The 20120-nt window shown below is 48.6% G+C and overlaps 8 protein-coding genes across 8 annotated transcripts; all 8 read right to left on the bottom strand.

The window, feature by feature from the left end:
* Positions 1-381: 381 nt before the first annotated feature.
* Positions 382-2124, bottom strand: TbgDal_XI4620 (hypothetical protein, conserved; the record flags this gene model as incomplete). The annotated part of the gene is made up of 1 exon (XM_011781306.1): positions 382-2124. The coding sequence occupies one exon, from the start codon at positions 2122-2124 to the stop codon at positions 382-384; it is 1743 nt and encodes a 580-aa protein (XP_011779608.1).
* An 866-nt stretch (positions 2125-2990) lies between these two features.
* TbgDal_XI4610 (hypothetical protein, conserved) lies at positions 2991-3932 on the bottom strand (the record flags this gene model as incomplete). Its single annotated transcript, XM_011781305.1, has 1 exon — positions 2991-3932. The coding sequence occupies one exon, from the start codon at positions 3930-3932 to the stop codon at positions 2991-2993; it is 942 nt and encodes a 313-aa protein (XP_011779607.1).
* A 970-nt stretch (positions 3933-4902) lies between these two features.
* Positions 4903-6459, bottom strand: TbgDal_XI4600 (mitochondrial processing peptidase alpha subunit; the record flags this gene model as incomplete). The annotated part of the gene is made up of 1 exon (XM_011781304.1): positions 4903-6459. The coding sequence occupies one exon, from the start codon at positions 6457-6459 to the stop codon at positions 4903-4905; it is 1557 nt and encodes a 518-aa protein (XP_011779606.1).
* A 2540-nt stretch (positions 6460-8999) lies between these two features.
* TbgDal_XI4590 (hypothetical protein, conserved) lies at positions 9000-11177 on the bottom strand (the record flags this gene model as incomplete). The annotated part of the gene is made up of 1 exon (XM_011781303.1): positions 9000-11177. The coding sequence occupies one exon, from the start codon at positions 11175-11177 to the stop codon at positions 9000-9002; it is 2178 nt and encodes a 725-aa protein (XP_011779605.1).
* Positions 11178-11810: 633 nt separating this feature from the next.
* TbgDal_XI4580 (hypothetical protein, conserved) lies at positions 11811-14000 on the bottom strand (the record flags this gene model as incomplete). Its single annotated transcript, XM_011781302.1, has 1 exon — positions 11811-14000. The coding sequence occupies one exon, from the start codon at positions 13998-14000 to the stop codon at positions 11811-11813; it is 2190 nt and encodes a 729-aa protein (XP_011779604.1).
* A 366-nt stretch (positions 14001-14366) lies between these two features.
* TbgDal_XI4570 (hypothetical protein, conserved) lies at positions 14367-15284 on the bottom strand (the record flags this gene model as incomplete). Its single annotated transcript, XM_011781301.1, has 1 exon — positions 14367-15284. One exon carries the CDS (start codon positions 15282-15284, stop codon positions 14367-14369), a length of 918 nt encoding a protein of 305 aa, XP_011779603.1.
* Positions 15285-15832: 548 nt separating this feature from the next.
* Positions 15833-16798, bottom strand: TbgDal_XI4560 (hypothetical protein, conserved; the record flags this gene model as incomplete). Its single annotated transcript, XM_011781300.1, has 1 exon — positions 15833-16798. One exon carries the CDS (start codon positions 16796-16798, stop codon positions 15833-15835), a length of 966 nt encoding a protein of 321 aa, XP_011779602.1.
* Positions 16799-17293: 495 nt separating this feature from the next.
* TbgDal_XI4550 (hypothetical protein, conserved) lies at positions 17294-18481 on the bottom strand (the record flags this gene model as incomplete). Its single annotated transcript, XM_011781299.1, has 1 exon — positions 17294-18481. One exon carries the CDS (start codon positions 18479-18481, stop codon positions 17294-17296), a length of 1188 nt encoding a protein of 395 aa, XP_011779601.1.
* Positions 18482-20120: the final 1639 nt, after the last annotated feature.

Raw genomic sequence — 20120 nt, 5'->3', positions numbered from 1 at the left:
CACATTTATATATATGAATACCAAGGGCAAGGAGGAAAAAAAAAAAGGAAACAAAACAACGTCTTCCGCCATGTTTGTACAAATTCACCAACAAGCGTTTCTTTTCCCCGCGTGCCTCCCCCCCCGCCTACATTTACAGGAGCCCTGCAGTTAATAGAGACGATGAGGTGATCGAAAGGATGGAACGGTAAAAGGTGAGCATAAGGAGCTGCGGAGGAAAGAGCACCTCCAACCCAACGTCAACTGCTATATGGTTAAAAAAAAGGGGGAGGGGGGACCGAATACACAATACGACGTACATCCCTTGCGAGGTGTGAGTGCAATGAAACAATGCGGTGGGGATTGGTGATATCACCACAAGGGTTCAATCGAATTGGTCACCTAATATAGTTTCTTAGACAAAGTCCAGTGAATCATGTTAGGCGGGGGATTCGCGTCACCCATGTCATATTTCCGGCAGTAGCTGAGCCGTGACGTCTCGTAAGGCAGTGGTCGCTCCGGCAGCCATTTCGGTCCAAGTAACTTCACTATTTCAGAAACTGGCTTGGGCCCGGTTGTTAAAAAGTAATCAGCATCACGCAGCTGCGCCAAGGCAACAAGTGGAAGCAGTTTCTCTCCCCCATTTGCCCGTGCATGCTCGGGAACCGTATTGGACCCCCGGTTCGTCGTTCCTCTCAGTCCTGTTGGATCCGTACCTTGCAACGTCGACTCATAAGTGCCTCTCAGATTATTGCCATCCTCACTTTCTGTGGACTCTTCCCGCAGTGGCGTGTGAGGTAGAGTTGCCTCACCATCCCGTTGGTTAATTTTCGGCATGCACACATTGGCTGTAAATCCCAAAAGCACATGGTCGGGGAGATCGGTGAGTGCCACCGGCTTCGACATGGGACTCTGACCACACTTAGAGTTCGTAGACCGGGGGGCATGAGTAGGCAAAGTTGCTCCCTCAGCTCTATCCGGTAACGAACTTGCCGGGAGGTAACTAACTGCATTGGCATTCTGTGCCAGGGTTGTTGAGCCTGCTCTGTAGCCTGCTGCTGCATTTCGATCTTCCCTGCGACTTTCAGCTCCAGGAGATATAAAACGACCCTGAACCTCACTAAAGGTGGCCTGTAGCTTCTCTGGAACCTCCGCCCACAACACTTTCCCCTTCCCAACGACCGAACTGATACCCTCACGGGCCCGTTCCACGCAACGCAGATCACTGGATATGACGTCCTCAACGGTCTTGCGAATCTGGAATGGTTGAGGTCGTATATCGCTTAGTTGCAAACTGCGAGCCAAGTCCACTGCCACCGTTCTTTTCCCATTTGTGGTGGATAGCCCGATTCGACACACCTCATTAGCAGCTCTTCGTTCTGAAGTGGTGCTGGGACGCAGCCTAGCGTAGTCCCTGCTTGCACCGCTTTTGGATGCGGCATTGTAGTTACAATCGAGTACACTTCCGATATTGGGGTTAACGCGCGGCGGTTCGCCATCAGCCGCAAGAAAGCGAGAGCCGTCACCAAAGTCGTACATGTGGTTGTATGTGAGTGTCAACTCAGAGGGATCCTTTTCATGCGGGATGTAACACCCCTTGCTACGGTGGTTGTAATATACATAACTCTGCCTGGCTTTGTCGACACCCTTCGAGGGATCCTGTCGCCGTATGAGGCGCTCGTAGCACAGTTGGTGATACAGTGAAGGGTCCATCACTTCTTTTTCGCGACGTAGCGTTCCAGACATAGATGCAGCGGGTACCAGATGAGCTGCGACACGCGCCGATCGAGTTTTGGGTGAGCTGCTTGATGTGGTGGAAGGCTCTTGTCGTGGTCCCATGTCGTTCTTATCGAAAGTTTCTCCGATGGTACTCAACCTTATCGTTGGAGTAGGAGGTACTCTCAAACTCTCAGTTGTTGCTGTTGATGGTGCTGCCTTCGGGGAGCCAGCACCGCCTTGACCACCGTCGGCATCACCGACAGCATTCGCCAAATGGTGGGTACTGTTTGCAGCCCCCTTTACATTGCCCGCCCCTGCTGGACCTTCTTTCCGAAGCGACCTGTGAGCAATCATAGTTTCCTTTACTTGACCGTTTCCGGGCTGATCGGTTTTGGGTTTGTGCGGCACGGCCCATGACGCCAACATTTTTGTTTCCTTTTGATGTCCCCTAACGATATGCGACGTCACGATCTATCTGCCTCTGTACTCCCCTTGCCGTACCTCTTTCCCCCTTTAAAAAACAAAACACAAGGTCGCTTTTCGCTCCTTATGATCCGTTGCTTTATGTCTTATACACGATAGCGGTCGTCGCCAACACTGCTGGGAACCTGCCACTCTACCAGTTGTGGAAATGCCCGTTAGGGGGAAGAAAAGAAAGAGGGGGAAAGTTAAGTACACAACATTTTTGACTTTCATATATTTTGGCCATGCACAAGGCATGCATACCGAAGCACAGGTTACTATCACTATTTTCTGCTGCAGCTCATTTGTGACATAGGTAAACATAGATATGGGGAAATACATACAGATACAGTGGTTAGCGACCCTCATCAATACACAAACTCCACGTTATCTCCGGTAGTTGGATTTGAGGATTCGCCACCATCGACTTATTGTTCCCTTTCTCGCCTTTCTCTGGGCCCCTCTTTCCCATATATACTCACCATCCGGTGTTCCACAACTGTAGAAACAAAACTAACCATAAATGTACATACTGACAAGAGATCACAGCACCAAAGGTAGGGGAAGGTTTCCAATAAACATATAATTCGACGTTGTAAAGCTACAAAGGACTGAAGGGAAAAGAAATTCCAGACCGCTACACATGTGTGGGCATGTGTACTATACCAAAGAAGGCAAATGTTAAAGAAAAAAGGTATAGCATCTTTCCTTTCCTCTTCCCATTCTTCGCATGTCTAACTACATAGTTACATTCGGACCGTTACGCTCTCCACTACTCAATTCCTTTCCTCCATAATCAAGACATTATTCATTCAACCACATCCCTATCGTCATTTCTTGGCCTCTGTCTTAATCTTTGGAAGCAGTTCCACAAGACGGATATCCTCCAGTCGACTCGCCTCAGATTCCATTACCTTCCGTTTCTTCCTATACGGTTTGCTGTCATTCGTGATTAATTGCATCGGGGACCAACCGCGGCGCGTGCTCATGTATGCCTGTCGTTGTCGCTGTGGAGCAATGCCCGTGAGATAAGCGGGTGGCGAGTGCTCCAGGGGAAGCCCCGGCGTCGGTGACGGGAGTTTTGTCGTTTCTTCTGCTTTGGCAACGGCTGTGGCCGAGTCACACGTGTCTGTGGGCCCCACTTGATCTGTAGTTTCGACTGCTAATGGTTCCACCTGGGAGTTGGTCGCTTGGATGCTGGGCAGACTGAACATGAACCCCAGGTACAAGGGGTTATGATTGGGTGGTCCTGCTACCATTGCCTTCCCCGCCTCCTGCAGCATTTTCTGCCGCTCGCGATTCTGCAGCATAGCTTGCACTAACGGACCGCCCCTTTCGTAATTGTACATCCCGGGGGCACGACAACTGGGGACGAGTTCAGCTCGCCCTGATGTGGGTGAGTTCAGTGCGCGGCGCATACGCAAGTGTCGCTCTTCAGCTCCCCGGGTCTCACAAAAATGGCGCCTGCCGCCTCGCACAGAGTCTAGCACATAATTATTGTTGCGCGCATCACGTGCCAGCAGTAAATTTTGCATACTGTTAAAATCAGATGGTGCAAGAGCGTTGACAAGGCGTACACCATTTCCGGGAGCGTAAAAGTCTACTCGCAGTGAATCCCTATTAACGGGGTCCGGTGCGTATTGACGGCCGAGTCGCTTGTGTCTGTAACCGGGGTGGTTTCCGGGAATGGTGTTGTCTCCGTAGGGGGTTGCATATTCGGACTTGTGAAATGCAATCGAAATGTTATCTCGTAATTCCCTCCCATCCAACATTTGCTCTTCAGGATGGGAGACACAAAAAACGTTGGTTTTAATCGTCCCCTTCTCGCGCGCCTGCTTCCTACACGTTCCAGCGCTCCTGACCACTTTGCAGAGTTGCAGACAGGCGGTGGACTAATCATAACGGTGATAAAGGAAAGGAGAGGACGAGTAAAGAAGTGGATAAAGGCAGTGCGCGTGTGGGGGGAGGGGTGGGAAACAGCATGGAAGTAATGCAATCAAGCAAGTTAAATTAAATTGGGCAACAAAGGTTAAACAAGAAATAACATATTCATGTCAAGGAGGGGAACATATCCAGCACATCCCACATATATATATATATATATGTATCCACAGACACCCCTGCATACACACACACACACACCTCCACACCATACATACGCCCACAAGCGGGAGTACATGGAAGTAGTGCACTAAGAACGGTGTTCAATACGTTCATCCACTTTTGCTTTCCCAGACGTTAATCAGGACTTGGGGCACCCCACAGAATACCACATCAGTTCCCTACACACACACAAACACACGCGCACACATTCGTGAGACTATTTCGGAAAAAAAAATCATTCGCCTCTTGGAGCGGGTAGGCGTGCAAAAAAAAAAACAACAGACCATCTGTTTAAGTTAAACAGGCATACGCGGCCAGTTAAAACATGACTTCCGCACCCTTTCCCTCACCTGTCGAAGATCTATACATCTACTAACTACCATCCCTCCGTCCTACTTACTTTCTTTTGTTTTTTTCCACGCCCCTATTCCTTAATCACACTTAAATGGAGCAACTCACAATTTTTTCTAATCCATTACCCCAACCAGCCAGGTGCTACACATACACCTCTACGCAACACAAACTAGTGTGCGTTAACTAAAAACATATATATTATTCATGTTTATCTGTATTCGTAAATAAAAATAATAATAATAATGAAAGAGGGTAAATAATGTGTTAGCTAACAAATAAAAGTAATTACGCTCCCAACTGACGGAGTGAAGGGAAGGCCAACATCTCCCCGTGCCCAAACAGTGAGGGTTTTGAGCCCATCATGCACTCTTTCACTTCTTTCAACTCACTGGCTGTGACGTTGCGAACAGCCGCTAGCACCTCTGAGGGATTTAAGTATTGTGTTGAGTTGGAAGCCTTGGCGTCAAGAGACAAACTTGTGCCCAGATAGTCACATATGTCGCGAGACGAATCCCAGCACTGACTTGTTAGTTCAACCGCAGCGCGGTGCTTGGCTGCTTCCAATAGTGCTGCATTATCAAATTTCACGTTCTGAATGCCCTTCATTGTCGCTTTAACCAGCGGCACAGCATTTTCTGGCGAGGTTATAGCGGTGAATCCCACAAGTCCAGCAGAGTGATACGGTAGGTAAAACGATCGCACACCGTCCAGCACGACATCTTGCTCGTAGCGTAAACTGTCGTGGATGACTATGTTGAACAGCTGTTGGTAAACAAGAGTGGCCGCATAGCGCTGCAAGGACGTTTTGGAGCGACCAAACGCAAGATAACCGACTGCAATGGCGGTCTCGGTGTCCATATCTGGTTTCGTACACATTTCCTTTGGCCGGTCTTCGTGTTCGTGGAGTTCACCGCCGCTGTACTGGGAGTGTTCATTCGTGATGTCAAAAGCAGGTTTGCCCAGACCCTTGGCAAACGCGGCGTGGTGCGGGGCGTTGCTAGAATGCGGATATGGGTTGCTTTCATACTCGGCGACGAGTTCATCGTGCTCCATATTGACACCGGCAACAACGACACGATCTGGAGTTACATATCTGGCATACTGATCGAGCAAAGCCTTGCTTGCAATGCGCCCGTTACTCCACTCTGGAACGTGGCGGGGGTTACCCAGCGGCTCCTTGTAAAATGCAACGGTTTCAAGTTGTTGAATAGCATACTGCGCTGGGCGCTGCCAACGTAACTCCTTCAGGTTGTTATCAATTGTGTCCCGAAAGCGCTCCAAATCCGGTTCGTGGAATCTTGGAGCAGAAATCGCGGTGAATATTGTATCTTGTAAGAGGTTAAGATCAAACCGCTTCGCATCGCTTGTTGCACCGCTTGTATTACTCTTCCACATGTCAACACGAGCATCAAGTCGAAGCCCGATGTAGTACTTATCTTTCTCAAAGTGAGAGAACGAAGCACCAGTACTGCGAATACTGCGGTCCAGTTGGAAGAGTGAGTTATTGTAGTTGCTTGTCGTGAGTGCGGTATGCATCAGATGATGAAGGCCCGGACAGCCAACTGGATCGTAAGCAGGACCCGCAAGAATATAGGCGCCGATTGACACCACAGGACCACCTCGCTGCTGCGTGATGATTCGGGTTCCATTAGGGAGTAGCGTCGTCTTCGCCTCACCAATGCCAGCTGACTGCGCAGCAGAACCGGCTGCCGCGGGAGTTGAGCGGCCAGTCGGTGACCACGACTCAGTCAGGGGGTTCTGACCAAAGTTGTACTGCGAGATTGACCGTGCATTCTTGGCAGTGACGGCGGGTATGGCAGCAGCAACGGCGCGTCGGTACATTTCCCTCCTCTTTTGTATTTCTTTTTTTTTTTGTTTACTAGCGTGTAGTATCTGATTGTACTATGTTACGATAAGAGCACACCGCCACAACTGGGTGTTACGCGATAGATGCCTTTTAAAATTGATATAGGGCAACTATCCGAAAAAAAAAAAGAGGGTTGCCATTTGGAAGTAAAGAGAAAATAAGACCGAAAAACAAATAGTGACACCTTTATAACGACATATTTTTTCAAACATACGGAAGTTGTGACCCCGCATCTTCCACTCGCACATGTGCTACTTCATGTCGCCAATTAATCTGAGCGGCGCCATATCCCCCCACACACACACCAATGAAAAATATTGAGGGAACCACACTGAAACAAACTTCAAACAATATCGGGGTACGGGATCAATGAAATTTGTTCACAAGCACATGCTTCAACCTCCAATTTCCCTTTTCTTCCCTCTCTCTGTTACCGCAGTAGGGCTTAAGTGGGCACTATAAATGCTTGCACGTGCACGTGGTAGCCACCGTAGCGACAGCAAAACCAATGAGTAACCCAAGGCGTTGGAATAGGCAGAAGGTAACGAGCAGAGCAGAATAAATGACCACGGCTTGTAGTTCAGTGGAAGCATATCAAAAGTCTGTGGTGCCACACCATCGATGCTTGCATATCCCCCTTTCCCTCACTATCTCTCACGTCGTCTCTTCCCACAACCCCCCCCCCAAAAAAAGGACGCCATTTCTTCTAGGCTGCATTTTCCTCATGAGTCAACTGATGCAGGTCCACATTGACTTTCCTTCGTGCTCCACCTCTCAGTCGCGCGATGAAAAAGGTTCGATATATATGTATATATATATATATACATATATATATTCATCGGGACGCCACGCACAGTAATGCGTAGATGCCTGGCAACGTCCTCATACGTCCGCCCCATTTTTGAGTTTCACTTGCGCTTATGTATCAAGTGAGACACATGTATTTCCTCTCTTAACATTTCCTTCCTTTTGCCTTCTCTATTGTCAACAGCCCATATACGTGTGGATTTGATTCAGATTCGGTATGCATTTGTTTTTTCTGTGTGTGTTTGCTTGTGTTTTGCGTTTCTTGCATTCGCAAAACGTGGGGCGCTTGTTGATGTGTAGATGCATATGTTTGCATATGCGAATGGCCCCGGTTATTAGTATCGTTTTGAGTAACCACAACAATTATGATAACGAAACGACAATAGTAGTAAAATATTAAATTATAGTAACGATAAACACATTTATAGTACCGGCGACAGTAATGATAATGGTAATATTTGTAATAAGAAAGACAACAAAGAGGCACACACACACACACATAACCAACTCAAAACCAGGGGAAAAGAAGGAGAGAAAGGAATGGGTGGCGGGTGGAGACAAACAATCAAACCACCGAGCGCAAAACCTTGTTATCCTTCTTTACCTCACGCCGTTACTTCATTATATTTTCCCTCTTCTTTTCTGTTGATATTTTGCTTTTCTGCTTATTTCACTTTGAACCGTACCGACGACCAACATAACCTGCCACCACCACCTCATCTTTACTAACCTTCCGCTCTCACGTCACACATACTTTCTCTCTCACACACACACGCACAAATACACGTAAAAAATATTTCTTACAATGGTGCAACAATAGGGGTGCACCCCACGACTACGAAAAAAAAAAGGTGAGCAAGGCAGCGCAAATGTCTTCCGGGGTCACACGTGCTGCTTACTTTTCTTAGTTAAGCATATACTCTTGTATTCCATTTTCAGCTATTGCACGTGTGCATCTGATGGCGCTGCGGTGCGGCAACCATCTTGTGATCACCTTTTCTTTCACATCCTTTTCCCGTCACTACTTCCTCACCCCGTAGCGCCCCAATTCATTATTCCTAGCTACAAGCTCACAAACAGGGGCCACACACGCGAAGAAACAGAGAAGCATAAGCACAGTAAGACACACTCCCCCTTCCCATTTCTCCCCTCCCCCCATCCAGAACAAACAAACATAAAACATTACCCAGCCAAATACCTACGTCAATGCCCGACAACTTTCCGAATTCTACGCTTATTTCGACCATTTTGTTCACCCTCCGGTAACTCGCCTCGTGAGCTGGCAATCACACGACCCTCTGCGTGTCCTCTTCCTCCTGCACTCATCTTCTTTGTCCTCGCGCACGGACACATATGCTCAAGAGTGGGAGAAACAAAGAGGGATGATGCTGCACCCCGCACGTTGATACGCATATATAGACGCAGTCAGGCATGCACCTGTGTTTAGGTACATTTTATTCGAAAAAATACAAATCATCATATTTATTTACATATATGCATACGTGCTTCTGACCTTATTGGTTAAACGAAGATGCTGAATACACATATATATATGTATATGTATATAATATATAACAATAACAATTAAGTAAGCAAAAACAGAACCGGTGGAGTCGCATGTGCACTTCTGTCAGACTCCTAATTTACCCCTTTCCCGATTCACATACGTCTTAAGTACTGTGCTCGCCCAGACACACTGCTTCCTCTTCTATTTTCGTTCCCTCTTTTTCGTTGCAGAGGGTTTCGACGGGGTGGAGCGGGACCGCTTCGCAGCCGCTGTACTTCCTTTGGTCTTACCTTTCTTGGTATCCTCCTCCCCCTCTCCTACAGGAGCCGCTTCCTCTGCCTCTGCTGCATTCTCGGCGACCTCTCCAGTGTTTTCCTCACTGTCCTTAACACGGCGGCCCCGCCTTGCCTTTGTTTGCACCTTGTTCACCTCCGCACACGTTGAGGGAACGGGGTCTGATTTCTCACCCTCCTCTTTAGTGCCGCTCTCACAACTCTCTTTGTTTTCGCTCTCACCCTCCTCATTGTGTGGTACTTCCATACCATTCACTTGAACCTGTGGTAGCTCGGAGGGTACCTCAGGGGGGATATTTGACTCCGCTGGTGACGCTGCCTTGCTCGCTTCCGATATTTCGTCCGGAGCCGTTTTTGACCCGGCCGTAACGTTATCGACCGAGATATCCAAACCTCCTTCCGACATGGCAGAGGCAGTTGAGGAACGGTTCGATCCGGTAAATAGGTCATTGTCATCGCCACCGTTATCGCTATTGCTGTCTGTAACACCAATTTCTACCGTGTGCATGGGCTTACGTCCTTGTTTTTCCGGTTCTAGTGGAGAAGGGGAAGAGTTCGAGACCCCACGTCCCCTGTCGCCACTCTCGCGCTCCACGCCGCCGCTGAGGAACTTGCCACTTATCCTCGCTTTGCTGTTATTCCCACCACCAGAATGGGTAGAGCCACCAGCAGCAGCAACCGCATGTCCACTAAACGACTGCAAGTGTGGTGTTGGGAGTGAAGTGGGAGAACGGACTGACGGCCCCGCATCCCTCAGCACCTCATCGTTCTTCCCGGTGTTCTCGCCGTGTCCACCCGAACGAAGACCTCGCGCGTCGTGGCCTGCCACAGAGGATCTTCTTTCTTTTTCAAGCAACGCCATGCTAAGGTTCTGCCGCTGGGATTTCGTGAGAGCCCGTAATTCTGTAATTTTTGAGGCGATTAACTCGCGCAACTGCTGTTCAGTATAGTGTCGGTGCATGCAGTTGTTGCGGGAGCAGTAACCATGAATAACAAAGTGTGCGCACACCTGCTGATCAATGAGCTCCACTGGTTTGCTATTTTCTATATCCGAAGCCTTTGCCTTCAATATGAGCACTACACCACCTCGGCAATGTACATAGCGCGTGTCTCTTCTATTCGTAGGCACCGTGTGCTCCCGTGCCCAGGCAGTGCAACGTGGCCCCGGCATCGTGGCACAAACAAGTTCTCTGCCCCCTCTCACATAGTTTTCGTACACGTCCGGTGGTATGTTGGCAAGGGGCGGCAGTGGATCCGGTTCACTGCGCGCATACGGCGACAACGACCAGTGAGCGTTTCCACCGCGACCGCCTCTGGCACCCCTGCCTAAACCTCGGCCACCTTTGCCGTACGCGGAGCCACCATACTGTATTGGTGGTGGCATAAGTCCAGCTCCACAAACCGGTTGGTTCATCATGTAATATGGTGTACCGTACGGCATAGGGACGGGTGGAGCCACCATTCCACGGTTGTCCATGGGCATATTCACGCCAGTACCCATCGGAGGCGGGACGCTACCCATCAGGGATGGGTTGTTAAAACTCATCGGGGGAGGTTGATGTAGCGGCGACGGTTGAGAAAGCATTGCCGCCTGATGTTGCTGTTGCTGTTGCAAAATCATCAGCAGCAGTGCCTGGTTGGTAAGTGGAGTGGGAGTACTAACACCAGTATTCGGACTAGCGCCATATGATCCTGTGGTACCCATGGTGTTGGTCAGCAGCGGTTGCGGAGCTGGGCCGGTAGAAGCCTGCGGAGCTAACTGCACCTCGGATGATACCTGCTTATTGGAATTGTAACACTTCTTCATGAGAAGGTCATGATCCTCCGCACATGCACGACGGAACTCATTAACAGCTTTAATTACGTCAGCTGGCGTCATGGCACCGCTAATGCGAGCGGCGGCAACGGGATCGTCGACAAGTTGAATGGGTTCATCAAACAGGCGAAAAGAGCGTGAAAGTTCGCGTGGACTTGCGTAGTTGAGCATGTGGACCGGTTGGTTCTCATTCTCATTTGGTACATGTGTCGGTACCCACAGTGTACATCCCTCCGCTACAAAAAGAAATATACTTCGGTTAGCTGCCATCTCTAAAATCTAAGCGGTACAAAGGTACAAACTCGGTGCTCCTGAGGATAACGTAAACGACGAAAGGAAATAAAAGACGACGATAAATGGGCAACAACGCCCCCAACAAAATAACAATATACCGCAAGAAATGAGCGGAGAGTAAAACAAGTTCCGCAATAACAAAAAAATTAGGTGGAACGATTAGTTGGCGTCACGCCAAGCAAAAGGTAATGAGGTTAACAAGCGCTACGCAACGGAGGGGGGGGGGGGAATAGCCACCTCACAAACATAGAAAAGGAAAGGAGGGGCGGAAGCGTACGTCGGGCACGGTCGACGCAGTTTTGGTCATCAAAAGGAAGAAATGCGGCTGCAGAGGACCAACACCCCCTCCCCCTCAAGTGCAAGAACAAATCCATGCCAATAGGAAATGAAGAGAGATACAAATCAAGAAATATCCCCTTCCACTTTTGTGATTTTCCCAACGCAGAGTAATCGCCAAAACAGCCTCCGGTCCTCACACATGACGCACGGACAACAAACCTTTCGAATGATAGCAGCACCACCGATGAACAAGATGGCACAAATGAGAATGAATGTCAAAATCAGCACTCTACTACAGCCTCCACCCACGGTAAGTTGTCGGCAATCACATCACAATGAGATAAGGTAAGAGTCATTGAGGTATTGACAGGTGTTAGTGTTATAACCTCCAAAGACCATTATCACTGAACGTGGTGCCTCGACAGTCGGGGGAAGCAGCACAATGCTTGGCAGGGCACGGCTACAAGGAGGAATGTGACCTACTGCCACGCTTGTTGGCACTCGGCACCACAAGAGGGTCACCAGCGAAAGCCGAAACACTTCCAAACGCTGGTGGTGCGTGCAATCATACGACCCCATTACGTACATATCATCATGACAGAGCACGGCAACGTGACCAGTGAGAGGAATATCTGAACCCATTTGATCCTTAGATTCGGCACAACGTGTCTGCACACGCTGCCATGTGCCTCCAAGTGTATCAAAGACGTACAAGCGTAAGTTTGTGTCATACGCAGCGGGTGCAGTCCCTACACCCATATTTCCACGAAGGCCGCCCGGGTTTCCCCCATTGGTTATACCCTCTGAATCACGCAAACCGCCATACACGATAATGTAGCGTCCCTTGTACTCAACCGCACTATGGTACGCCGCAGAAGGAGCATCACACGGCTCTCCACAGTTCTCATCACAAGCGGCGAGTGGTTGCCGCAGCCGATCCGTCTGTTGCACTTCCCCCGAAGAAGAGGCCAATCTCCATGTCAGCTCCATCCCTTCGGCGTCAAACAACCCTTCGTATACATCCGCAAAACACCTGGCATCCCGCTGGAAGAGGTCCTTCCCCCCGAAAAGATAAAAACGACCCTGCATAACCGTTACGGTATGCCCAGATCGGGCTGGAACATCCGCCCCACATACTTTCACCTCATACCACGCATTTTGAATAGTGTGGTACATCCAAACATCCCGCAAGTGGTGGTAAAGGTTGTTACCGTAAAACACCAGCACAAAGCAGTTACCCCACGAAGCAGCAGCGTGACCGGTACGTGGTGGTGGAACACCTCGTCTCCCTTCCCTATGCGGCTCAACCAGGTCATACCACACGAATGGGCGTCCAGGAACACACGCATTGGCTCTTGTATGTCTTCCTTTCGCGTCCGAATTGGCACCATGCGGTTCCCTACAGTTCCCACTATCATTTCCTTCAATCTCCGCTCCAGCCTCGCACATACTACCAGGCTTCAGCTGAAACCGATAAAGAGTCCCAATAACTTCCCCTTCGGAGCCAAAGCCACCGAACAAGTACATACTCCCATTCAGGAAGACAGAAGAGGCAAAGCAGCATCGTGGCGGTGGCAACGGAGTGTGTCCGCCTTCTTCTAATCGCTGCGACTCAAACTCACGGAGACTGGCGAGCAGAGGAGGTTGGACTTGGTCGCATCCATGCGCTAAATCTAAGGAAGGTAAAGGACCAAATACGCAGTGCCGCCACTCGTACTGCCTGGTGAGAAGCTCCGCAACGAGTTCGTTTAAACCATAGTAACGCGCTTCTTCCAACAGCCGTTGGCGCTCAATGGGGGGCAATTCAGCCAATCTACGTTGTCCTACCGAATACAGTTCTTGTGGCCGCCGCTGATGCCGGTGATGTTGCATATCTCCCTGTTGATCTTGTGGCGGAACCAGCGGGGAGGCTACTTCGTTTTCCACTAAGCATTGCCTCCGCTCCCGTAAAAGGAACAGTAGTTCACGGAATAACCATGGGTCACGGTCGAAGAAAACATATCCACATTCATCCTTCTGGACAGCGAATTGTTCATTACACAACACGTGAAAGAGGGTCACGTCAAACTGAAGAAACGTTTCTCGTTGTACATGAAATCGCATTCCACCCACGTTAAGTTTGAATATGGGGAAAGATGTTGACGACGATGCGAGCTCTGTGCGCCGCCGCACGGTGCGTTCCTGCTGTTCGATGCGATGACGCTTTTGCTGCAAGTTTCGAAGCACCTCGTGACTCGCACGAACACAACGTTTCATTGCATTCCTTATGTGCTCGTACTCATAAAGTAATACGTCGAGAGCGTGCCTCCCCTCACTTTCGGTTCCTTCGTCAGCAACTGAGTGAATCTCATTGTCAACAGGTCTCACGGCTTCCAGCCCACAGATGAGGCGCGATGCGTCGTCGGCACTCTCCTCAACTGCGACAGATAATAAATCGGCATATACATCATCAAACACTATGGGTGCACCGTGCTCGTCCATCAAGTCTGGTGCTTCATAAAAATGTGGCCGATCATTCATAACTTTTTTCCCCTTCCGAGGGCAGAGCCCCCTTCCCAAGTAAAAGAAAAATTTGTGATGTGCGCTATGTCATTGAAGGCAACAAGAATTTAAGGGCCTCTCAGGTACTGCAATGGCACCTTCACAGTTTTTCATCCTCAAGAACAGATAGCATTAGTAATAGGTTGTGTTCAACCACTCAACAATGAAGACTCCTAAAGGAGATGAGGAGGCACCATGGGAAACATCTCTACCACCCATCTAAGGGTATCATAGTGACCGAGCAGCAATACACAAACATAACTGCGATCCATATATATATATATACATATTTGCAGAACGGGGAAAAAAAACGATACGGCTACCACGGCACATGAACAGCTGGGGTTAAAAAGAATCACTGCTCTCTACCGCATTTATTATCGTTTGTTCCTCTTCAACCTCTTGTAACTCCATCTGCAACCTCTGCTCCTGCAACTCCAGGGTTACACGGTTGAGTCTCTTTTCCTCAGCTTCCAAAGTTCGCAGTTGCTCCAATTTGGAGCTCCTATAAGCACGCTGCTTCTCCTCAAATTCCATAACATGCGGCATGCAGCTGCGTCCACAGCGCCGCAGCATCTGAAGTGTGTCTTTCATAGGCAGCTTCGAAAATGTTAAGTGATTGAACTCATAGTAGAGGCCGACGAGCGTATCTAGTTGTTGGTGGTGATAATTCGCCAGTGCTTCATTATTTGATCTTTGAATTTCTTCTGTGCTTTGAACGTCTATGCCATTGGTGAGGGTGGGACAACGCTCTGCTGTGTTAGTCCCATTGCCCTCTCTATGCCCTTCAGTGCTCAGTGGAAGCCCATCCTCCAGATGAATTGTAGAGCCTGCCAGTGCATCTCCTGATGGGGTGATCTCGCCAAGTGCGGCAAGCACATCGTCATCACCATTCCGAGGTACTGACCCTGACTCCCGTTGCTTCTCTCTGCCTCTGCCTCTACGCTCCGCCAACACGATTTTTCTGGCGTCGTCTATTCCTTCCGGTGGATACATGAGTATGGGGTTACGTAAAATCATCGCGTGGAAGCGTGACAGACCCTTCTCGCTGTACACAACTTGTTTAAACCGTTCAATACCACGAATATCACGGTTTCTTTTCCTTTTCGCAGCCACCGGCGCTCCATCGGGGGCAACATCATCGAATGATTGGATCTGTTGACCTCCCTTCCCAGCCCCGCCTGGGCCCAATGTTGTCACGCCAACACCATTTGGATCCAAAGTGAAGGGTGGATAAGATATGTTGTCTCGATGCTTTAACATCCCCACCCGCTCCTTGTGTTCCTCGCGTCTCACCCACAATTGTGTTTCGTAGTTGATAGGTGATTTTCTCCTCTCACAGTTCCGCCGCTTTCACCGTCTAAATTGTCCCTCAATTCGTGGAGGTGTCGTCAATGCCGTGTCCGGTATACTCCCACCACGGCCGGACAAGGAATGAGACGCCACAGAGAAAAGGGAAAAGAATTCAATTGTACAAAGTATTTGTGAAGAAATGATGTCCAGATCGACGAGACACGAGCGTAAAGGGAAAGTACTGATATCACAGTGCTACCACAGATTAAGATTTCGCGCTAAAAACGGAATCAGTACCAGCAACGGTAACTACCCGCCATTGCGGTCACGGAGCCGCCAGTAGAAGAGTAAACCTTATCCTTGGACCTGGATTGACATTTACCTCCACAGCTCTTTTCCTCCCACCAGGGAATTAAGTAATCCAACGCACCAAATCGCAATAAAGTGCACCGCCAAGTTTTCGAGGTGATCAACGCGCCGCTCGCTTATTTTATTTGCTTCTTTCTGCATTATTAACCCTACAGTTCAAATCTTTCCGCTGCCTTCTTCCCACCAAACAGGTTGGCCCGCAGCTGCCGGAAGCTAAAGTCATCGCTTGGTGAACGATCTGCCTTCGAAAAATGGTAAGGATCCTCCTCCCAACGCTCATAGCGCCTTGCGTCGTTATATCCCGCGTCGTATGCCTCCAGCAGTTCCTCACGACGTGCTTCTCCACCAAAAGTCGGCGCGAACGCCAGCAACGCCTGCTTCCAAAAGGGAAAGTACGTGTTTGCGAGAAAGCCGTGTCTTCCAAAGTAGATGTTATGACGCGTTTGGTGTTTATTGTAAGGGTAACCACAGTATCCGTGAATATAAATATGTCTACAGTATTGGTCGAGTTCACTGCTAAGGGACATCATCGTCCCTCGCATGACATTATCCGCATCACGAAATATCATAGGCTTAGCAGTGTTAGGCGCCATAGAGGCTAAAATACACTGCGCGAGGTCACTCACATCTGTCCACTGGGCAATATGATGCCCAAAGTGTATCTGCTCCTTCGTCTGCTTCATGTAACCAGGGTCACGATTAGAAAAGCCAATGGTAAGAGCTAGACGCCCGCTAACAAGTTCCACCGCATTGCGAGGAAGGAGCAGGTTGATGAACTTGGTCAGTACCTCAATCCGCCTTTCTTCATCTGTTACCATAAAGCGGTTGTCTAAGATGGCGTCGCGCACCTTCTCAATGTTTACGGCGCGTGTACCGCAAGCAAGCGCCACAGCCGGAATGACGCCCGCCCCCGCCCCTAGCAAAAATGACTGCGCTAATAAGTCCGCCTTCTCCTGCTGGAGGTACAAGGCCACTCCTAACGAGTACGTCACAAGGAAACCGCAACCACCAAAACTTAATACTGCCTTGGGGGCCGGTTTCCCCACTTCCAACAGAACCGGTGTTTTGGCCCTAACTTTCTTCACCCACTCCCGCGGGTCAGTGGGGAGCGGCATCTCTTCCCTTCTTTTTTTTAAAAAAAATTCCTCCTTCCTTTGATAAACTCAATAAACTGACGCGCGTCACTGGGGTGGCACTTGTCCTCTTCTTCGACCTTGTTTCCAATAGCAAGCGCCTTTGAGTTTATCCGGTACTCATTACAATGCATGCGTGTACGTTCCGCCATCGCGTCGGAGGAAGGAAACGAAAGGAGTGTAAGGTTAAAAAAAGTAGCGAAGATCAGCTGAACATACACAAATTAAGCTTCAAAAAGGCAAAGCCTGCACAGCATGTGCAGAAAGAAAGTGGCAAGCTTTCGCACACACTGGAACGTGTGTCACTGGCGAAAACCGTTAATACCACCATTACGCTGCTCGATGGCATTGGTCGTATAGGTACACCGTACAGATAAAATCGTCCGCAGAGTACTTCACGGAGTTCCTATAACCGCCCGCTCATTTCTGTTGTCAAGCAGTGTTCTTCGCCCTTACAATCCCCACAACCCCCTTCACTTACGGCTCAAACGATGCTGCCTTCGATCGTTTGTGAGGAACAACCTTACGCCCATCCGTTGAGTTGAGTCTTGGACGCTTCAGTGAACTACTTGCTGCTCTCCTTTTCTCTCCTTCTTCCTTCTCGGCATCCTCTACACCAATGCTTGGGCCCTTTATGAGCGAGCTATTGATGTAAGATGTTGTTAAATTTGCGTTTTTAATCGCAATAGCCGCATCGCGATTCCGCACCACGGCCCTCACAAACGAACGGCTAACTTCCCGTGGATCCACAAGAACTGCCACCGCGTCCAATGTAGACGTACACAACGTGGTAGGTTCAGAAGCTCGTTGCCTCTGTTGGGTGGAGGCTAACAAACTCTTTTGGTCGTGGGAACCGCTTTCCCCATGCTGAGTGGTTTCATTCTCTTCTCCAGTTTGCGGGAACGCCTCTGGTGCCTCGTGGCATGTGCCGAAATTGTCCAGCATGTTTCCCTCATCGTCAAATATGAACCGCTTTCCTAAACCAATCAACGGTGTTTCCCGCCGCCGCCGCTCCCGCCGCGCTACCCAGGACGGGTGAGGCAGTAAGTAGTTGTACCGTAACCCGAGTTGTTTACCTTTTTTTATGGCCTTCCGCATAACTAACTTTTCTGCAATGATATCAATCGGGTGCGGTCCCTGCTGATACCACTGCAGTTTCTCATCCATCAACTTGTGAGGTTTGAACTCCTCTTCCTGTAACCTCTTTTCGGCTTCCTGTTGCTCTTTCGATATGGTTAAATTCAGAAACTGTCGAATCTCCTTTCGTGTCATGCCATCTACCTTCAGACCACGCTGTTTAGCCTCTTCCAAGGTGCGTTCGTGTTTGCTCAAATGGGCGAGTGGGTCATTCGCGCACTGGCTCTGCTGCGCACGCATCTTACGCTTTTCCGCCTCCTCCTGCTTTTTAGCCAATCGCTCTGCTTTCTTATCTGCCGCTGAGGAAAAGAGGTACGAATATGTGCAGCCTTCACCACTCCCAGCAGAGGCCATGGCTCCCAAGTCACCTGATTTGGGAAGTGAAACGCCACCTCCCTTCCGCAGGTCCTTCAGACTCACACCTGACATAAATCCGGACCACTCACGACGCCAAGCATTTTCACCTTTCTCCACTTTTGCGGCATAACGACGGCTGGTAGTTGCCGACGGTAAAGAAGTTCCCGCCATGAGGAAACTAACCACACACCACACACAACACACAACTAGCTTTGTTCTTTTCTCCGCTACCGTAAGCGTACAAAGACTGGTGCTGGTTGGCCCTTTCCTCTCTTGCTTCTTTTCAAAGAAATGTGAAGCGAAACGCAAAAAAAAAACTAACTAACATGCTAGCAAGCTGTGAAGCAGAAAAGTAAGAATCCAACGGATTTGGCGCAGTCCCAATACAAGTAGCACTCTGTGTCTCACTTTATACTTTTCTCGACTCCAAAAATATAAAGTGAAAGGTTTCCCCCCTCTTTCCTACTTGTTACAGCTTATTCGCGTGGTAACCGAACTTCGCGCAACGGCTACGTTGTCGGAAAGGAATTGAAAGATGAATACGGGTTCGAGCAAGGGAGAGAATTCCCTTGTCATACAACTTTGGGAAACGCAGCATAGAGAAGGGGGAAAAAAAGAAAAGGTGAACAAATTTAAACAAAAACGAAAGAGAAAAGGGAACGCGCGCCACCATGTATTTCATCTACACTGAACTTTTCTCCGCACGTACATGCGACAAAAAAAAAAAAGAAGTTTCGGCCCCTCACTTATTTCGGCAACCGAGGTGGAAGCAAAAATGCACACAAAAAGAGCACGCGCAAACTTCTCACGTGCTTTTTCATCAGCTTTTCTTCGAGCCTCAACTTCTCGTTCTTCCAGTCGCATGAGCGCAAATAAACAAGAAAAAAACTCATGGCGAAAGAACATTCCTCTGCGGTGCATGACAGAGTAAAGTACCGTCACAAATAAGAAATAACAAGAAACAAAAAATTATCTATATATATTTTTATATTTATATATTAGAAAGCCATTACAAAAAAAAAACAAAGAAAACTACAAGCCTCAACGGAACCAAACACAAACCCGCTGGACTTCAGAGATATGGGCAAGAGAAAAAAACACAAAAAAAAAAGTAACCCCATTTCCATTTTTCCACAGCGGACAGGCAAGTAAAAAAGCAAAAAAAAAAACAAGACTACAAACACATACTCTTTTTCTGTTTATTACAACTACCGGCTTTCTCTTTTTTTAAAAAAACAAAAAGCAACAACGCAACAAAAAAACTATTTGGAAACAGTGATTGTGATTGCCGCTCTCCCTCCTTTCTTACTATGGAATTCAAAACACACTCACGGACTACCGACTTTCTCCTCATTCTCATTTGTTTTTTATTGCCGTAGTTTTCTCTTTTTGTTCAACCTTTACCTAACTAATCTAATCATCTGTATCTTTATATCTTCTTATTTTACCTCCTCCCGAAACATATTTTCGTTACTTTCACCGTTATCTGTCGGTTGCCGTTGCTTTCCTCTCTCTTTTTTTTTTTGATACTGACATGTCGACAGATGATATGCCGCTTCCATCCATTTATTTCACTTACCGGACCCACGCACATGCACACAATCAAATATATTTTTCCTTCCCAACTTCTCCATGGCTTTACGCCTCAGTAGAGAGATGCGGGAGCACACACACACACACACAAATTATAAATAAACAAATAATTATATATATGTGCTTGGAGGCAATCGCTAAAAACTGAAATAAAGGTAAGAGAAAGACAAGAAAAATGAGTTAGTATAAAAATGAGGCCTCGCCACACCACTCTTTC

Source organism: Trypanosoma brucei, chromosome 11 (assembly GCF_000210295.1).
Source record: "Trypanosoma brucei gambiense DAL972 chromosome 11, complete sequence".
Lineage (NCBI taxonomy): Eukaryota > Euglenozoa > Kinetoplastea > Trypanosomatida > Trypanosomatidae > Trypanosoma > Trypanosoma brucei.
Note: the sequence above shows the minus strand (reverse complement) of the source record. Positions and strands in the feature narration are given on the sequence as shown.